The sequence below is a fragment of the Cynocephalus volans genome, chromosome 17 (assembly GCF_027409185.1).
Source record: "Cynocephalus volans isolate mCynVol1 chromosome 17, mCynVol1.pri, whole genome shotgun sequence".
Classification (NCBI taxonomy): Eukaryota; Metazoa; Chordata; class Mammalia; order Dermoptera; family Cynocephalidae; genus Cynocephalus; species Cynocephalus volans.
The window spans coordinates 37,919,437-37,937,755 of record NC_084476.1 but is presented as its reverse complement, the minus strand read 5'-3'; the positions used below and the strand labels follow the sequence as shown (position 1 = coordinate 37,937,755).

The 18,319-nt window shown below is 52.8% G+C and overlaps 1 protein-coding gene across 2 annotated transcripts in view; it reads right to left on the bottom strand.

Annotated features, from left to right (window-relative positions):
- Positions 1-3,074: 3,074 nt before the first annotated feature.
- Positions 3,075-18,319, bottom strand: part of TBC1D2 (TBC1 domain family member 2) — a 51,701-nt gene continuing 36,456 nt past the window's right edge. Inside the window, exons 8-13 of one of the 2 annotated variants that reach the window (XM_063082438.1) lie at positions 13,804-13,991; positions 12,315-12,791; positions 7,801-7,921; positions 5,096-5,281; positions 4,172-4,293; positions 3,075-3,499 (exon numbers count right to left, since the gene is read on the bottom strand). In XM_063082438.1, coding sequence (XP_062938508.1) covers positions 3,292-3,499; positions 4,172-4,293; positions 5,096-5,281; positions 7,801-7,921; positions 12,315-12,791; positions 13,804-13,991 — 1,302 coding nt within the window. In that variant the 3' untranslated portion in view covers positions 3,075-3,291. The remainder of the gene's footprint in view (positions 3,500-4,171; positions 4,294-5,095; positions 5,282-7,800; positions 7,922-12,314; positions 12,792-13,803; positions 13,992-18,319) is intronic. The other variant, XM_063082439.1, reaches the window with a different exon arrangement.

Sequence of the window (18,319 nt, the reverse complement as noted above, 5' to 3'; positions counted from 1 at the left end):
AACACCAAGGTCAAGGGTTGGGGTCCTCGAACCTGCCAGCTGGCAAAAAAAAAAAAAAGAAAAGAAAGAAAATTGAGGCTGAGAGTGGCTAAGAACTTGGGGGACTCTTGATTTCCTTAGAAAGAATGGCCAGAGCCAGAACCCGTGACTCAGCGTTCACAGTTCACTGGGCCAGCCACTCCCCTGTCCAGAGCTGGGTGAGCTCCCTGCCTACCTCCCAAATCCCAGCATGCAGCATGGCCCTCAACACCTCCACCCTGCAGCCCTGGTGCAGGCCTCTTGGAGGTGGACTGCTCAGTAGGCAGACTGAACGCATGCTTTGCGATCAGCGTGCAAGAGTTAGATATTTGAAGTTTCAAAAAGCATATGGACAAAATCAGAGCATTGTGAAAATTCCTCATACTCAAGGTTTAATGTTGCTTTTATTTGAATTATTCCTGGGGGGTGGGCACCATAACCTTTCCCAGGCTAAGGCATCTGAATGTCTTAATGCACTTAGGGCTGGGTCCAGTATCTCTGGTGCATCCCCCCACCCCAGCTGTCACCACTCACCTTGCATTCTCACACCATTCCTTTTGCCTGGAATTCCCTTCCCACATCAACATCTCCCCTTCTAAACCTATGCAGACTTCCCAGATGCCCTGTGGATGTGTACTGCCAGCCTTGTATCACATCTTCCCACCCTGTGCCTTGGTGGTTAGTGGCTGGGACTCTGGGGAAAGGCTGGTTTGACAGGGACGTCTCTGTGGGTCATGGGCAGATGGACCCGCAGGCCAAAGGGGAGGCCTCTGCAATAGACACCACCTGGGACTCTTCCTGGGGTTGCTCTGTGGGGTGGGGTGGGGAGGGGTCCTCCTTGCCTGCCCCTTCCTTGTGAGGCTACCCCAGACTACCAAAGGCTACCCCAGACCACCGTCTGAATTGCACCCATGACCTATCCAGGGCCCCCTCACTAGAAAACCACACAGCAGCTCTGGTTCCAAAGTTGGGCCCATCTGCCAGCACCTCCTGTTGGAACTTAGTGCTGGTTGGGATGGGTAAGGAAAACTCCTTCCCTCCCTCCCGACACGGCCAGCTTTGTTTAATCTGCCGCATGTAGACAGACACCTTGTGCAAGCCTACAATACGTGTGTGTGTGTGTTTGTGTGTGCGCGCCTGTGTCTGTGGCCAGTCTTCCATCTATTTTCCCATGTGCAGCCTTCTGTACAACATGGCCCTGTGTCCATGGGAGATGAAGCTGAGAAAGAATGAGTCAGTGCCTGGGGGGTGAGGGTCTGTGTTTGGGGGATAGTAGCCTTGAACATGGGCAATCTGTGCGAATGAGTGTGCACCTCCAGAGTGTGCACCTCGAAAGTGTCCTCCAGGCCCTTCCTCCTCCTTTGACTCAGTCCCTTTATTCTTGGGGATGTTGCCCTGGTAAGGTCCCCTGAATAACTTTTTCCCTCCCCTATAAAATGGGGTCTGGATGTCAGTTTTCCATAGGCCCTAGGGTCTGGGGGAGGGATGCTTTGACCGAGAGGTCCTATACCCTGGGTAGGAAGGTGGGGCTGAGAGGCAGCAGATCCTCCAGCTCTGGAAGGCAGCAAGCCCCTGGGGAAAGGGGTGACAGCTGTGGTGCAGGACCAGGAACCTGACACCAACGGTGGGCCCCAAATGCCCTCCAGAAAGAGCAGAGGGAGGGTGGGCAGGCTTCCTAAGAGCAGCTGCAGCAGGCTGACATCCTCAATGTGGGGCCCGCCATCCCTGCTGCGGCCTGTGACATAGGTGTGCTGCTTCCCTCGTTCATCTCTGATGAAGGGGCTATCACAATTCCAGCTTGAGGCAACAATTAGGAAGCTCTTCCCTTCATTTTCCTTTACCTAAAGCTATCCCATGAGTATACCCCGAGGAGGCCATAGGCCAGGCCTGCCCTTCCCCCTGGGTCCTTGGGAGAGGTGTTCTAGGTTCCATAGAAGGGGCGGTGGGCTGGGAGGAGCCCTCCCTGGCTTTGCAGTCAGGACCTCTAGGCTTGGGCGTGGCTCAACCACTCAGCAGCTACAACTTTGGATGGGTTAGTTAACCTCTCTGAGCCCTGTCTGCTCTAACCTGAGCTTCACCTGGGTGAGGAGGTGCTGCAAGGCAGGCGGATCTCACGTCCAGCTCCCCTTCAGGGCTGAAGGGGGCAGTTAGTTAGTCCTCACTGTCCTGTGTTCCCCAACCTTCCCAGGGGACCTGGGCATGGGCCTCACAACAGTCTGAGTGCGGGCCCCAGCACCAGTATTTTTAAAAAGCCACTCAGGTGATTCTAAGGTGCAGCCACGTAGGAACCAGAGGTTACACAGTACTGCGTCAGCTGCAAAGCACCATGTCTTCCCCCACAGGAAAGGAAGGGGAGGAATGGGGGGATGGAGGAGAGGGGAAGAGAAGTAGAGAGGAGGAAGAGGAGGAAAAAGAAAAGGGGAAGAAGGAAGGAAGAAGGGAGAGGAGAAGGGGGAAGGAGGAAAAAGAAGAGGGATAAAGGAGAGAGCAGGAAGGAAGGACGGGGAGGTGCCACAAACCAACCCTGACGTGGGCTGCAGCATGCTCCATCACCACCTTCTCCCCACACTACCAACCACCTGCGTTTCAAGAGGAGAGGTGACCCTCCTTGCCTCAGCTTGGGAAGTGGGCAGTGGGAGGTCATAAGTGGGACATCTGACACCGGGCACTCTGCCCATCCATTTTCCCTGGAGTCCTCCAAAACGGGCTGTGAGCAGAAAGGAGGGTGGAGGCGCAAAGCTCTGGAAACAGGTCGTAGTACATGAGGGGTGAGCCTGGGAGGCAGACCCAACTGGCGTTGGAGAAGAGCTGCCATCCAGAAAGAGGAACTCTAAATCTCAGGGCCAGAGATGCCCCAGGCTGGAAGGCACTAGTAATGGCACATCCTGACACCTTGGGCCCATCCAGGAACTTCACTCAGGTAACTGAGAACTGTTTCTTGTGAACTATTTCCAACATTTATATTGTTTTATGTAGTATAACTTAAGAGAATGGTCAAGGTTACCCTATAAAAACAGCACTCTTGCTAGCCCACGCGCTAAAGTGCTCTACAGGGGAGGTACCCCCAGGTAAGTGCCCAAGAAGACGTAACCCAACCAATGGCTTCACAGCAGACAGTGTCCCCAGGGGAGACTGAGGCCCAGAGAGGGGAAGGGCCTAGTCCAAGGTCATGTAGTGATGCAGCTGCAGGGCTGAACCACTGGTCCAAGCCCGACCTCCAGTGAGCCTGCCAGCAAAGGGTGAGAAAGGCTTTGGGGAGGGGAGGTGGCCAGGTCAGGCCTCCCCCTCTCCCTCATCCTCGCTGGCGCAGCCCTCAGGCACTGCTCTGCTCTGGGATGCCCGCCTCTCCATGTACTCGGCCTTAAGCCGCTCCAGCTCCCGCAGCTCAGCCTCCAGCTTCTGACGGTGCACCCTCCGCAGATGGCGCAGCTGTTTCATGGGAAAGGGGTTCATGTCGTTGAAGGCAATGTTCATCAGCTTCCTGGGGGAGAGCACAATTAGCCCAGCACACAGGGCCCCACTGGGCTTTCCCAGACACCCCTGCATTCCTCCTGCCCATGTGGCTGAGCCCCTGGCCCGTTTTCTGGAAACTCACCTTCCAGGGAGGAAACAATGAAGATGATTTCTACCCAGAGTGATATGTATTGAGGCAGGAAAAAGCTCAGGACTATGAGAGTTCAAAAGAACGATACCTAACTCTTTAGGGAAGGGTTGGTCAGGGAAGGCTTCCTGGAGGAAGTGACATATAAGCTGAGTTTTGAAGAATGAATGAAAGTTGCCCAGACAAAGAAGATGGTGGTAGTGGAGGTGGGAAGGAGGCATTCTAAGTAGAAGAAACTGCAAGGGCAAAATCCCAGAGGTGGGGTTGTGCTAGGAACTCAAATAATGCTTTTTTCCAGGATGATGGGCCATGAGTATTCAAGGCAGAGAAAGGTAGACAAGAAATGAAACTGTATGAAGGCCCTGAATGCCATGTTAAGGGACAGGGAGATCACTAAGACAGTGAAACTTCCCTAAAGATTTCTAAGCTATACTGGGAGGATCAGTATCACTAATGAATCTCCACTTGGCAAAGGCCAGCCTCCCATCTGCTGTGTGTCCTGGGGCTATGTGGGTGGTAGGAGTGATAGAGGGGGCAAGGGTGAGTTCTCACCGACTGTTGCAGATGGTCTTGGTGAAGAATCGCAGGTACTGGTAGATCTCCAGGCCATCATGCAGTCTTAGGATCTCCTCCTCGTTGTACTTGAAAATGGCCAATGCATAGCGGAACACCACCTGGGGGGCAAAGTGGGGGCTCAGGTGGGGCATGGGGGGCTAGGCAGGTAATCTCCAGAGGGAAGAAAACCTACAGACCCAGGCAAGGTGGGAATGGGAGCCCCTGGAAAGACTGCAGAGGTTGAGGCCTGGGGCACAATGTGTGGGGGGAGACCACAGGGGTTGCGGGGAGATGGGAAACCCTAAGCGCAGAGCACAGCTTGAAATCTAGGGATTTGGACCAAGTCCCAGCTCTGCCCTGACCTGTGCTATGACCCTGGGCGAGGTGCTGCCCCATTGGACCTAACAGGGTGAATACCGTGTCTTCACATGGGGCTTTGGCAGGGATCAAATGAAATGACAAATTTGAGGGTGCTTTGTAAACTGGGAGGTGGAAACTGGGGCTGAAGTAAGGAGGGGGGACCTGCTCACAGTCTCCTGGCAAGGTCAGGGCAGAGCTGGGACCAGCCCCAAGCTCCAGCCTCCTAATCCAGGGCTTAATCCCAACACGAGAACGAGGAGGAGGGGCCTAGGGGTGGTTGGACAAGGGCCAGAACACGAATGTGCTCCCTGTTCATGCTCATACCTCCTCTCCAGGGAAGGGAAACCCCCCAACTTCAGCACACATCTTCAGAGGCAGAACCATCACTTCCTCTCATAGGTGCAAAGCACTTCACAGTTTACAAAGCCATGCTCTCAAGACATGTGCTCAACACCCTTGAAGGTGAGCATGTCTCCCCATTCTCCAGGGGCAGAATCAAGACCCAGATGGGTGAAGGGATTTTCTCAGGGCCCCCCTGCCCACCCCCTGCCAGCACCCTACCTTGGTCCCCTCATACAGGAAGGCATCCCAGACCCGGAGGAGGATGTCGCTGATGAGACTGTCTGCAAATACCACGAGGAACCAGTTGAAGGTGATGAGGGAGAGGTCCACGTGGTGCTGCACCAGATGGGCCATGAGCCTGGGCAGCTTCTCTGAGAGGAGGTCCTGGAGCACCCGTTGGTCCACCTGGAAGCCAGCAACAGGGTCCATCGCCTGCAGCCTCAGGAAGGACTGCCTCCCTCCCTGCCCACCCTGTCATTCCCGGTCAGTCCACACACAGTCCCGGAGCCGTGCTGAGTAGACTCTGCCCTGCCCAGGTGGCACAGAACATCTGGGGGAGCTGGAGCCCAGCCTAGCTGGGAAGGAGGTGCGGCGGTATGTCACTTCACTGCTCCTGCCTGACACAGGTGAGTCACCTGGGCTGGGGTACTGAGCTTTGCAAAGAAGGTCCCTGCGGGCTGGCAAGTTCTCAGCCCCTCTGCCCACCTGAACCGTGAGATAAGCAGGAGTTCAGGGGCCAGGGTGATCCTCTTGGAAGTTTGGAGAAACTAGTCTCATGCACAAAGGCCCTGGGGAACCAGGAGCTTCATCTGTAGGCTTGTGTCAGCTGACACCCATGGTCGTTTCTCTACACCCAGTCTGGGCCTGACACATAAGATGTTCAGTGGATGTTTGGGATGAGGTCCTGGGACAGGTGTTTGGGGGAGCCATCATGTCCTGCCACACTGGACATCAAGGAACCTTCTCAAAGTGAGATGCTGCTGGGCAATGGTTGCCAGTGACCTCTCCGCGTAGCCACTGTCACATCTCCATCCTCATTTCACTGGACCTGGGCGATTACTCCCAGCACTGGCTCCTTCGCTGGCTCCATGGTTTTGTGGTTCTCCTCCTACCTCTGTGATGACCCATTTAGCCTCCTCTTGCTCGTCCTTGCCTGGAATTCCTGGTTGCTCAGCCCTCTCCCCCATGCCCCCATGGGTGTCCTCTTACCAGCTTCAGCATCACTGTGGCAAACACCCAGCAGCTTCCTACCTTCCTCACCCCAAGGCAGCTGTGGAGGCCAAGCGTCCAGCTCAAAGCCTAAGGTTACTCACTGAAGCTGAGATGCCATTACACCTCTTGAAGGATTTATGGATGAGCTGATGACACGATGTCTGAAATTTACTTCAAGATAATCAAAGCAGGAGTGCGTAGGAGCAGAGATGCAATGACACTGGCCTCCCTGTGTTGATAATTATTGAAACTAGGTGATGGACACACGGAGGTTCATTATACTATTTTCTGTATGTTTCTGAATGTGGGAAATTTTCCATAATAAAAAGTGAAAAAACCCCACAAAACTCACGTTGGTCGTGACAACACATCTCAATTTCAGAGACGTTAAGATGTGAAAATAAAATACGGTACATGTCCCAGCCTGCCTCGCACCCAGTAGCAGCCACGAGATACAGTCCAGATCAATGAGATGTAGGTAGAAATTGCTGGGCGGGGGAGCCAGCGCCTGCCTGTCACCCTCTGGTCTTCCAGCCTAGACCATGGCCATGGTGCCAGAGGAGGTGCAGCCATTTTTGCGACCACAGGGTGACGAGCACGAAGATGAAAGCCACATGCCAGAGGTGGCAGAGCAGGGAGCTACGAGGAGCTCAATCCCTGATGTCATCAAGAAGCTGGTATGATCTTGTCATTATCTGAGGAAAATAATCTCCCATGGAAGCCACCGTTAGGTTGGGCTTCCTTCTACGCAGACAAATGCAGTCTTACCTGCTTCAGCACTTATCTGCTGATAGCTCCCAAGTCTCCATCTGTCTCCTCAGTTCCACACCTGAACACCCACTGTCTCCTGCCCTCCCCACCCATGCAGGCATCCCAGAAGGAGGAATCAGTATTAGATGACCTAAATAGGACAGGCGGATAAAAGGATGGGTGGGCAGACAGTAACCTAGTAGGTTGGGAGGCAGGAAGTGAGAAAGTGGCCGCTGTCTGCAAAGCAAAAGGTGCTGATGCAGCAGGAAAGGGGCAGGGGTGGGTGGGAAAGGCTGGAGAGTGGAGAAGGGAGGTGTGAAATGTTTTCCCATCTACACCTCTTAACAAGCCCATGGAGCAGCTTTATTCCAATTCAAAAGTGGGCAAGCCTGGGCTTCTGAGACGTGACGTCCCTTGCCAAGGCCACACAGCTGATTAGTGGAGGGATAGGGCTCTGAACCCAGGTGTGCCTGACTCTAGGGCCAGCCTGTGCTCAGAGGGCAGTCAAGGAAGTGAGGAGATGGTGCAGGCAGCTGTGCTTCTCAGCAGAAAATGAGGAGAATCATATGCAAAAATGTGCAAGAATTATTGTCATTACCTCCCATCCTCCAAGCCCCCTCGCCCACCCTATCTGATTTTTGTTTGAAATTTCTGACTGGCAAACGGCAAGTGACATTAGAATTCCTTCTCCTCCCCTCCCCAGGAAAGCAATTGTTTTTAATGACATGATGTCACCACTGGAATAACAACAGTCTATCCCATGGGCAGGGCCCCAACAATTCAACAGGCCATCAGCTCACTGGGACCGTCCAGCAGTCCCAGAGAGGGGTTATTGGCGCACTGTACAGACAGAGAAATGGAGGCCTGAGACATTCCCAACTTTCCCAGACTCACTGGCTTGTAGGAACAATTCAGGGGCACTGCCCTGCATGGCCGCCAAGTCCCCTCCCTGCCCTGCTCACCTGGGATGCTGTCAGGGTCTTGGTGTAGTAGTCAGCCGGCATGATGGTCTCTACAATGGCCACCAGGCACCAGAAGGCACTTTCCTCCTCATCCAGGACCAGCAGAGCAATGGCCGCCAGCCTGGAGTGGAGGGAAGGAGGGCTGGAGTAATCCACAGAAGTCACAGCCCTGCCAGGCAGCCTGTGGCAGAGATGGCTCCCTGGGTCCTGGCGGGGGAGTCCTTCCACATGACCACCAGTCTAGCCCCACCCCCTAACCAGGCTGGCACCTGGGGTGAGATGAACACTCTTTTGGAGAGGACGACCTGTGAAACTTCCAGAGCAATGGGAATCATTTCAGAGCAGGGGCTCTGGAGTCAGGTTGCCTGGGTGTGAATCCTGGTCTTGCTGCTTCCTGGGTGACGTTGGGTGAGTTACTTAACCTCTCGGCGTCTCAGCATCCTCATCATACTCACAGGACCATTGTGAGGATGGACAGAGTTAACACATTCAATGCCTAGCACAGTGTCTGACACGTGGTGAGCTCGTTATCAGTGTCAGCCACTCTCAACCTTCATATTCACAGGCTTGGCAAGCTTGGCAAGTACACTAACCTGTGTGAGCCTCAGTTTCAGGACCTGTAAAGTGAGATTAACAGTATCTATTCTCCCCTCCACCTGGGCTGTGAGGTATTTTGAGAGAGGAGACAGACCTACCGTGCCTTGCTAACTGTCTGGCATATATACATATATACACCAGGTACTCATACACAGGTTCTTTTGTTCCTTTATTCCCCCTACCCCCACCCCAGAAGTTATCACGATGCCCTAATGAGATCATGGGTAAGAAAGAAAAAACCCACAGGGCTGAGCAGGGAAGTCTTCCTGGGAGAAGTGCTGTTTTCTCTATTCCTCCCATCCTCCCTGTCAAGCTCTATCCAGGACCATCTAAGAAAGCATTTCTCAAAATGTCTTCCATGGACTACTGGTCTCCCCAGATGCTAGCTGAACACAAGGTCCCATATTCAAAGATGTCTGGGGAATGCTGCACACTCCAGCCTCCTCCTAGAGACTTACGATGCACGCTATCTTGGCAAAGCCTCTGAGAAATCCTGCAGAAGCAAAACCGCATGTGACTCTAACCCAGGGTTGTCCAGTGCGTCCATGCCTTTTTGTACATGACACCCATCGAGGCCTAGTGGAATGGGTGTTCCTCAGAGCACCCTTAGGGAAATGTCGCTTTACAGCACGTGAAGCCTCACACTCTCTATGGACTTAAAGAGCATTTAAAGAGCACATTTCACGGGGCCAGTGGCGCAATGGATAACGCGTCTGACTACGGATCAGAAAGAGCACATTTCATTGTCCAGATATATATGCTTCTCTGGGTTCTTACGAGATTGGATTCATGACCACCATCTTCTTCTGAGGCTCACAACTCTTTTAGAAACAAGGTTGATTCTCAAAAGAAAAAGGAAATCCCTTCTCTTCATCCAGTAGATTGGGAAGGAATTTCTCCCTACTCCGGCTCAAATATTTGTACAGACCCTCCTGAGTCTGAGCTGAATGAATGAAGAGAACAGTCACAGGTCTCCTGGGAAACACGAGGCTCTGCCTCAAAACAGAGCTGGGTGGAAGGGGGCCTTCAGAGGTCACTGAGTTCAAGGGTAGCAAATATGTGGTACTGGCAACCATTCTGTGTCTGTGCTGAGCAGACAGACTGACTGATCACAGTGCTCTTTCCCACTGAGTCTAGAGGCTGCCTCAGAAACTCTCTCAACACAGGGCTCCAGGTAGCTGCTTCCTACTGGTCATCTCTGGTCTAGACAAACTCCTTATTGCACAGATGGGAAAACTGAGCCCTAGAAAGCAGAAGCGACTTGCTCAAGATCACACTGTCAGTTGGTGGCAGAGTGGAAACAGACCCCAGGACTCCCCAAATCCAGCCTGGGGCTCTTTCCACCTTACCCTACCCCATGCCACCTGAGCCTCAGGATGTCCTCAGTCCAGGAGTTGACTGCCTGCACTGGTTTAGACTTCTGCACACATTAAAAGGTCAGTTATCTGAGGCTCGTACCCACTAGGGCTTACTAGCTGCTCAGGGTTACAGCTGGACTCCAACCCAAGGCATTCAAGGCCCAAGTAGGCCTGCAAAGGAGGAGTGTGTCAGTGGGGGCAAGAACAAATTACTATAAAAGCATTCTACTTATTCTCACAGGAAATGGCATTGAAAGTTTTGCTCTAAATGAGCATTAGATCATCACTATGATATTTGTCACTACCTAAACAGGCTGGATTTGCTGCCTTAGAAGCAGGGTCTGTCACCTTAAGACACCACACACGCAGTACTAATGGTCACCACCAGATGGCAACTCAGACAAGTGTGGCCTGCAGTCTTAGGTTTAAGGGCTTTCAAGAGTACACTGCACTTTCCACATTTAAACAGGTTCTTTCTGTTACAAATAACTTTCTATGTAAAGCAGTAATATAAACATTTGAATAAATACCAATGATCTGTGCTCGCATATCAAATTTCCGTAAAAATAGCATTCAGAGAAAGATACTAAAAATACACGGTGTCTTCCACCTCTCTTGGTCTCAGGTGTTCCTATATACCCTTCTGTGGCCTGTGTGCTGCCTGTTTCCACACAGGGAGAGGCTTCTCTCCTACGAGGCTTATCTCAAGGCCCCCTCCTGCCACAGGATTTTTCCCTGCCCCTTCGGCACAGATTGAACTCCAGAGCACCACAGCCTATTTGTGGCTAATTCCATCTCTGGTCTCAAGAGAGGTCACGTGTGACCAGGAAAAAAGGTTTCTCGGTGGCCCAAGCACACCCTCTGCCACAGTTACCATTCTGAGTGAGGTCGGGTTTCAGAAAGGACTATGTCTGGAGGCCAGAGTCCAGGGTTGACAGCTGGCCCAGCCAGCATGTGTGGTGAAGTGCTGGGCAAGTTCCTCAGACTCTTGGATTCCTTCTTGTCTCACCTGAACAACAGGGGCACCAATGACCACCTCACAGGGCTTTCAAGAGGATTAAATGATGTCAGGTATATGAAGCACCCGGCATCCAAGAGGCCCTCATTAAGCATTACTTCCGACCTTTGAATGTAGTGTAAAAATTATTACTCATACTAATCTCATAGCTTCCAGCTCCCTTCACAGCTATTCTTAAAGAGGCTTTGCAAGTTTTGTCCCTTCCGGATTTTAACATGTTCAAACAGATAAGAAGTACACAGGCTTTTGCTCGGCCATTGAATCAATCAATGAATGAAATTTCTACAGATATCACCTGTAGCAGACATTTAGAGTAGCACGAAATCTGAACATAATTTCCAAGGAGGCTCAGACTGAAAGGTATTATTGTTGGAGTTTAACTCTTAATTTCCAGTAATTGTACATATATGTGCTCAATTTCACCCAACTCAGGCTGGAAATAGCATATCAAAAGTATCTATAGTTGAGAACCATTAAAATTTGAGTAAGGACACTCCGAATGTTTATTCTGTGTTAAATAAATGTCACACACCACCTATTCTGTAAAAAGAGCAGAATGGCATATGTAAATTTTGTATGAGTATATATGTGTTTAAATTAAATTGAGTCAAAACTTGCTTTGGGAAATATTTGAAACTATGCAACCTCTATTGAGATAACTGGGGCATCCATGAGAGTCCCCCATAGTCTTAGAGGGGGCAGCCCTATGAACCAGGTAACCCCATCCACTCCCCTCCCCCACTGATTGGCACAGAAGTAGAAATTGGTCCAGACTGGGCCATTCAGATTCCTTCTTTTGGGAATTTAGGACTGGAACATGAGAGGTTAAGCGCATGAGGGGTGGGGTGGAAAGACTTCACTGAAAGGCCCAAGATGCAGGGGTTGAGGTCTCCATTCTGATAGCCTGGAAGGACCCTAAATGTCCAAAGAATGAGTGGGCAGAGGCTGGTCTGCTGAGAGGGAAGGAAGCAGACATGTGGAGAGAGGGAGGCCATGTGGCCACAGAGAGGGCTGCAGGGCAGGACCATGGTGCTGTACCATCTCAGGGGACGGCCTGACTCTGGGTAGGTGCAGTGCCTCTGCCCTGCTGCAGAGAGCAGTTGCCTCGGCCTCCAATGACCATCTGGTCCTCAGCTCTATTTTGTTTTCCTGGTTTCTGTGAGCTTCCCCTGCAACATTTACACATTCCCTTTTCTTTGGGCTCCTCTGAGTGGGTTTCACTTAAAGGAAATGATTCCTGACCCAGGCAGTCCTACAACAAGTGAGCCAGGCCATGCATGAAATGCTCTGGTGGACCATTCATGAAGCTTTCTATGTGAGTGGTGCCTGAGCACAACTCAAAGGAGAGAGCACGGGACAAGGGGACCTGAGCTCTGTGCTCTGGCCCATCTCTGTCTTGAATGTGCCCTCTCACCTGCCTGTCCCCATCTGTCCAGTGGGAATCCTGGGCTCCTGTCTCCAGGTTCTTGGGAGGCTCCAAAGAGACAAAGTGGTGCTCTGAAAAGTAAAGTTTGTGCCCTCAGTGGGCTATGGTGGCTCACCTGTTCAGGCCTTGGCAGTAGCCAATGGTGGGGTTCTGCCAGGAGAAGGCCAACAGCACCCGGCGGAGCTTGTCAGGGTAGCTGGAGGAGGGGCAGGTGAAGTGCTTGTTGTTGGGGAAGGTCCGGTTAAGGTCTAGCTCTATCTGGCGGGCGGCAGGTTGCTTGCAGGCCTGGCCCCGGCTCAGCAGTTCCCGGTAGGAGCTGGGAGTGTACAGGTGCTGGACGCGGAGGTGGACCAGCCACCTCCAGACACGCGGCCGGTGCTCACGGGGCACTCCTGCCCGCAGCAGCTGCTTGAGCTCAGCTGAGGCCACGAGCTCGCCCAGGGTAGCCCAGCGCTCCCGCAGCGGCCGCTCCACAGCCTCAAGGGCCAGCAGGTGGTGGGAGCGCACTTCCAGCGCCTGGATCTTGGCCAGCAGCTTCATGTCTTCCACCTCATAGTCGGGCACCGTCAGGAAACCATATTCATCATGCTCACTGCCAGCAAAAGCCCACATTAGCAATGCCTTGTAGAGCCCTTCCTGAGATCAGGGGCAGTAGGGAGGCAGTGGACCCTGGGCAAAGCTCCTGCTCTGGATTCCCTGAAGGTTAGCCATGCAGCTCTGGACAGGTCACTTCAGTTCTCCCAATCTGTTTGCTCATCTGTATAATGGGTATAGGAGCTCCTGCTTTGCCTCACAAAGACCCAGTGAGATCCTCTGTTGTAAACTGCTGGGGGCCTAAATAGTGCCTGGTACACAGTAAGTGCTCAAGAGATATTTACTCATTCATTCTGTGCAAATATAAAGGACCCTCTTATTACTCCATGCAGCCTTAGGCCCAGGGAGTCCTGCACTGCTAATACAGAACCTCACTTACCACAGCCAGGAAGCCCAAGGTTGGATGGGGAACAGACAGCACCAATGACAAGCAAAGATGGGAGAGATGGGGACCTATTCCCGATGACCTTTCTTTATTCAACTTATTTGTCTCTGCTATGTGCCCTGCATGTACCATCTCACTTAATCCTAATGGTCTTGCAAAGCAGGTGTCTTAGCCCACAGTTTACAGAGGCTGAGTATGAGGGTCAGAAGGGTAAAGTGACTTGTCCAAGGTCACGTAGCAAGAGAGACAGGTCTGGCTCCAAAGCCCAGGCTCCTGCCACTGGGTCACCCAGCCCTCAAGGGCCTTTGAGCACAGCCACACTCCTCCCTGTTATACTTAACTGCCCATGCCCACTGCTCAGCAAGGGCTTGTCTCCCTTCTTTCCTTCTCTGACAGACCTGTCTGGGAGGCAGCCTGGAGAAGGTGAGCAGCCTCACGCGTGCACTAACGCACTGTCTGGCTGTGGGCAAGGGGCTGTCTCCCCTGAGCCTGACTGCTCAGCTGTAACTACACACTCAGTATCTGAAGATCAGAGGGGCTAACGTTCCAGGCTGCGCTGTGCTCGCACACGGTCAGCAGCAACGGGTGGCAGGCCAGCCCTGCCTTGGCTGGCTGCGAGGCTCACCTGATGGGGCTCAGCTCCACATCGTTGGCCGACGCTTCGCTGGCTTCCCACTGCAGTGCCTCCTGGATGAGCTGCTTTAGTAGCTCTGAGCATTCGCTGGCCTCATCCCCCATGGCCTCCTGCAGCTTCCGCAGCCCTGCCAGGTACTTGCTTTCCACCTGGCAGCTCCTGGCTTGAAGGTAGGCACACTGCAAGAGAGAGGGGAGGGCTGGTTGGGCCAGTTGGTTGGGCTTGGGCTGCCCTGGAGGCCTGAGGCCTGAAGGGCTTTAGGCAACATGGCCCCTCCAGCTCTCATCACCTATCTCCCCTACTCCAGGAACTTCAAGTACGAGAAAGAAGATGGCCCCTGAATATAGTGGTTTACAGCAAGGCAGGGACAGCACAGTTCTTGCTCAGCCTACAATCCCATCCTAGTGCAGCCACTGCTAGCTGTGTGGACTGTGGTAAGTTACTTAACCTCTCTGTACCTTAGCTTCTTCATCTGCAAAACGGGTCATATATGGAGTCTGCCTCATGATTTTGGTGAGGATTAGACGAGCTGACGTGTGCAAAGCCTTTCCTAGGGCGCTTGGCACAGAGCCAGCTCCCTGTAGGTGGTATGAGTGAGCAGTGCTCACGGGATGGACACTGCTCTTATGCCCTCTGCTGCTGCCACATGGGCTCTTTCGGTTCCTCCAACATACCACATCCCTCCCACTTCATGGCCTTCATGCACCCTCATCTCTTGCCTGGGACACTCCCCCATGTACCCCACACCCCCTTGCCTTGAACTTTTCTGTTTCTTCTTTTTTTTGTCTTTTTTCGTGACCGGCACTCAGCCAGTGAGTGCACCGGCCATTCCTATATAGGATCCGCTCCCATTCCTATATAGGATCCGAACTCGCGGCGGGAGCGCGCTCCCAGCGCCGCACTCTCCCGAGTGCGCCACGAGCTTGGCCCTTCTGTTTCTATTTACACAAGCTGGACAGTGCTGGGTGAGTCAGAGAACATCTCTGGGTCTTGTTTTCCATCTTTGTGAGATGGGGACAGTAAAAATCTCATAGCATTGCCATGGCCTTGGGGCCACCTGGGCTCCTGTCTCATCCTGGGGTGGCAAGTGGGGAGCCTCATGGCAAGGCTGCTGCGTCCCTGTCCAGGTCACTGTCTCCAAGCGTTTGCCAAGCATCAACCCAAGCCATCCTCTGAGCCTGATCTCCTACCTGGCTCTCTGTCGAGTTCTTTTTTTTTTTTTTTGACTGTTGGCTTGGCGCTGTCTGCACCACGCTCAGCCAGCGAGTGCACCGGCCATCCCCATATAGGATCTGAACCTGCAGCCTCGGTGCTACCAGCGCTGCACCCTCCCAAGTGAGCCACGGGGCTGGCCCCTGTCAAGCTCTTTTACCTGCCCATAATCCTGCTGACTGGGCCAAATGTTGAGCTAGGGCTGGGTCTGGAGTTCACAGACCCCTCAAGCCCATTGTCCAGACTGGGTCACAAACCCTTCACATGCTAGGCTGGGTCCCCAAACCCCTCACATGCCAGGCTGGGTCCCCAGACCCCTCACATGCAGGTCTACGAGCTAGGTAACCGGCAAGAAGGTCCTTGGAGACATAGATCCAAGAGCATGGCCACACGGGGCAGATGCCTGAGGCAGTCAATGCCAGCCAAGTGGCAGTGCCACACAGGCGCACTACCTTTACCCACACACAACTTATTTACAAAGAATACGCTGCACCACCCCCAGCCAGACCTAAGGTGAGGGGGCATGACTAAATTATCCTATTTTCCCAACAATCCACCCCTTCAGGGTCCCTTGCCGTACAATCTACGTGTTCAGAATCTTCCACGATGTTCCTTGAGTAAGGATAGATGACCCTTACATTCACATATTACACATTCCATCCCAGTCCCAAAAGTCTTTAGCTTGTTGCAGCACCAACTCAAAAGTCCAAAGTCTCATCTGAGACTAAAGGCAAAACTCCTTTCAGCTGTGAACCTGTAAAGAGTCAAAAACAAGTTGATCTACTTCCAAGAAGTCTGTGAGACAGACATTGGGTACACATTCCCATTCCAGAAGGGAAGAATAGAAAGGAAAAACAGGCCCCAAACAAATCCAAAACCCAAATAGGGCAAACGTTAAGCACACTAGGGCATCTGGGCCCCTAAAGCGTTGGGCAACCTCACTCCTACAGCTCCACCAAGCGCAGCCCACTGAGTTGCCCTGGTGCCTGCAGCTTTTCCAGGCTGGTACTGCACATTGCCAGCAGCCCCACTGTTCTTGGCTCCTGGCGGCAGTCCCGCCATCCTGGCTCCACTAGACATTTCCTCAGTGGGGTTTCTCTGTGGGGGCTCTGACTCCACTTTTCTGCTGCACATTGCTCCGTAGATGACCTCCGCAGCACCTCCACCTCTCCAGCAGGTCTCTGCCTGAGTCCCCTGGCTTTTTCATACATCTTCCAAAATCTAGGTGGAGGCTGCCACACCTCCACTGCTCTCACATACTGCTGGCCTGCAAACTTAACACAAAGTGAACGCCACAAAGGTTTCAGGCCTACTCTCTCCAGGGCTGCTGCACGAACCACACATGGGGCCGCTCCAGCCAGAGAAGCTGGGATGCAGAGAGCAGGTTCCTGGGGGTGGCTGCGTCCCAGGTCTGTCCTCTGCGACAACTCAGTCCTTCTAGGCCTCAGGGCCTGTGATGAGTGGGGCACCCTTTGAGACTTCTGAAATGCTCTCAGAGCCTTTTCATTGTCTTGGCTATTAGCATCTAGCTAATAGCCCCAGCTCCTGAATTACTTGAATCAGCTCAGCTTACACTGGCTATTCACTCACAGTCTCGGGCAGTTCTGTAGCATTCGCCCACAGTTTGAACAAGTGCATTCACTCAGTCACTCTTTTCTTGAGTTTATATGGCACTCATTGAGCCATCTGCTTTCTCGGGTTTATACGGCACCTGGCCAGCCATTGGGTTTAAGTGGCACCCTCCGAGCTTTCTCGGGTTTAAGTGGCACCTGACGAGCCATCTGCCTTTGGACAAATGTGACATACATTTACTACATTGTCTCCCAAGCACATTACACCATCCACCCCTAGGTCCCATAGCTGCAGCAGCCAGAGGCTCTCCCTGTTTCTGCTGTTTCACTGTCTCCCCAAGCCAACCAATTTGTCCTGGGTATATGGAACATAGCTGGTGAACTGGGTCACCAGTGGACCGTCCACCAGTTGTACGTCTGGTCCCATAGGCTGCTCGTGTCTCAATTCTTCGTGCACAACAGGTCGTGCCTGGAGACGCATGGTTTCCCCCAACTCACCACTGGGTTGGTTGGCTTCCCTGGTGTGAGAAGCAGGAGTGGCCAGTCACTGTACATCATCCTCCAGGACATTCATCCGTGCTTACAACAACTCTGCTTTCTGCCACAAATCTCAATCAGTTTGCAGCATAGTGATCAGCAGCCAGGCTCCAGTCAGCAGAAAAGTGGCCACTGGGCTCCACAAGCTCAAGGACAGCCACATTTCCTCCCCCTCCCAAGGGGTTTTCCATTGTAATGCCTGGTTTGCGCTGCCTTGCAATACAGTGAGCAGCAACCAGATCCTGTTCAACAGGAAGGTGGCCACAAAGCACAGGATATTCACAACTAGCCACATTTCCTACTTCTTCCAAGGGCTTTTGACTCCTGTACCTGCTAAGAATCCTGTCACAGACTATGCCAATTGTCGAGCTCTTTTACCTGCCCATAATCCTGCCGACTGGGCCAATTGTCGAGCTAGGGCTGGGTCTGGAGCTCACAGACCCCTCAAGCCCATTTTCCCAGACTGGGTCACAAACCCTTCACACTCCAGGCTGGATCCCCAGACCCCTCACACGCAGGTCTACAAGCTAGGTAACTGGCAAAAAGGTCCTTGGAGCCATAGGTCTGAGGTCATGGCCATGTGGGGCAGATGCCCAAGGCAGTCAACGCCAGCCAAGTGGCCACGCTGCACAGACACACTAACTCCACCCACATACAACTTACTTACAAAGAATGCGCCGTATCACCCCCAACTGGACCTAAGGTGAGGGGGCCTGATTAAATTACCCTATTTTCCCAACTTTCCCACCTTCACTTCCCTCCATCGCCAGAGCTGCTTCCTGAGTTCCATTACCCATGCTTTCTCAGAGATTTCTGCTACAGACTCCACATTCTCCCTACTTCCAGGCCCACCCTCCACCGAGAGCCACAGTGGTCTTCTCAGAACATAAGTCTAATTGAGGACTCTCCACTCAAAATCCTTCAACAACTCCCCAGTTTCCTGCGAGGGAGCTCCAAACACCTCACTTCCAGCCTTATATCTCACCCACCCCAGCCCTGCTCCCCGCCTCTCAGGCCACAGGTCTTCACTACACTGTCTCTTTTCCTGAAAGGCCTTTCTCTACTCTGTTTGCCTGGATAACACTAACTCACCTTTAAGATGCAACTCAGAGAGCACTTCCTCCAGGAAGCCTCCCTGACTTCCCTTCCTCCCTTTAGACCCATAAGAATCCTGTGAGCCCAACTGC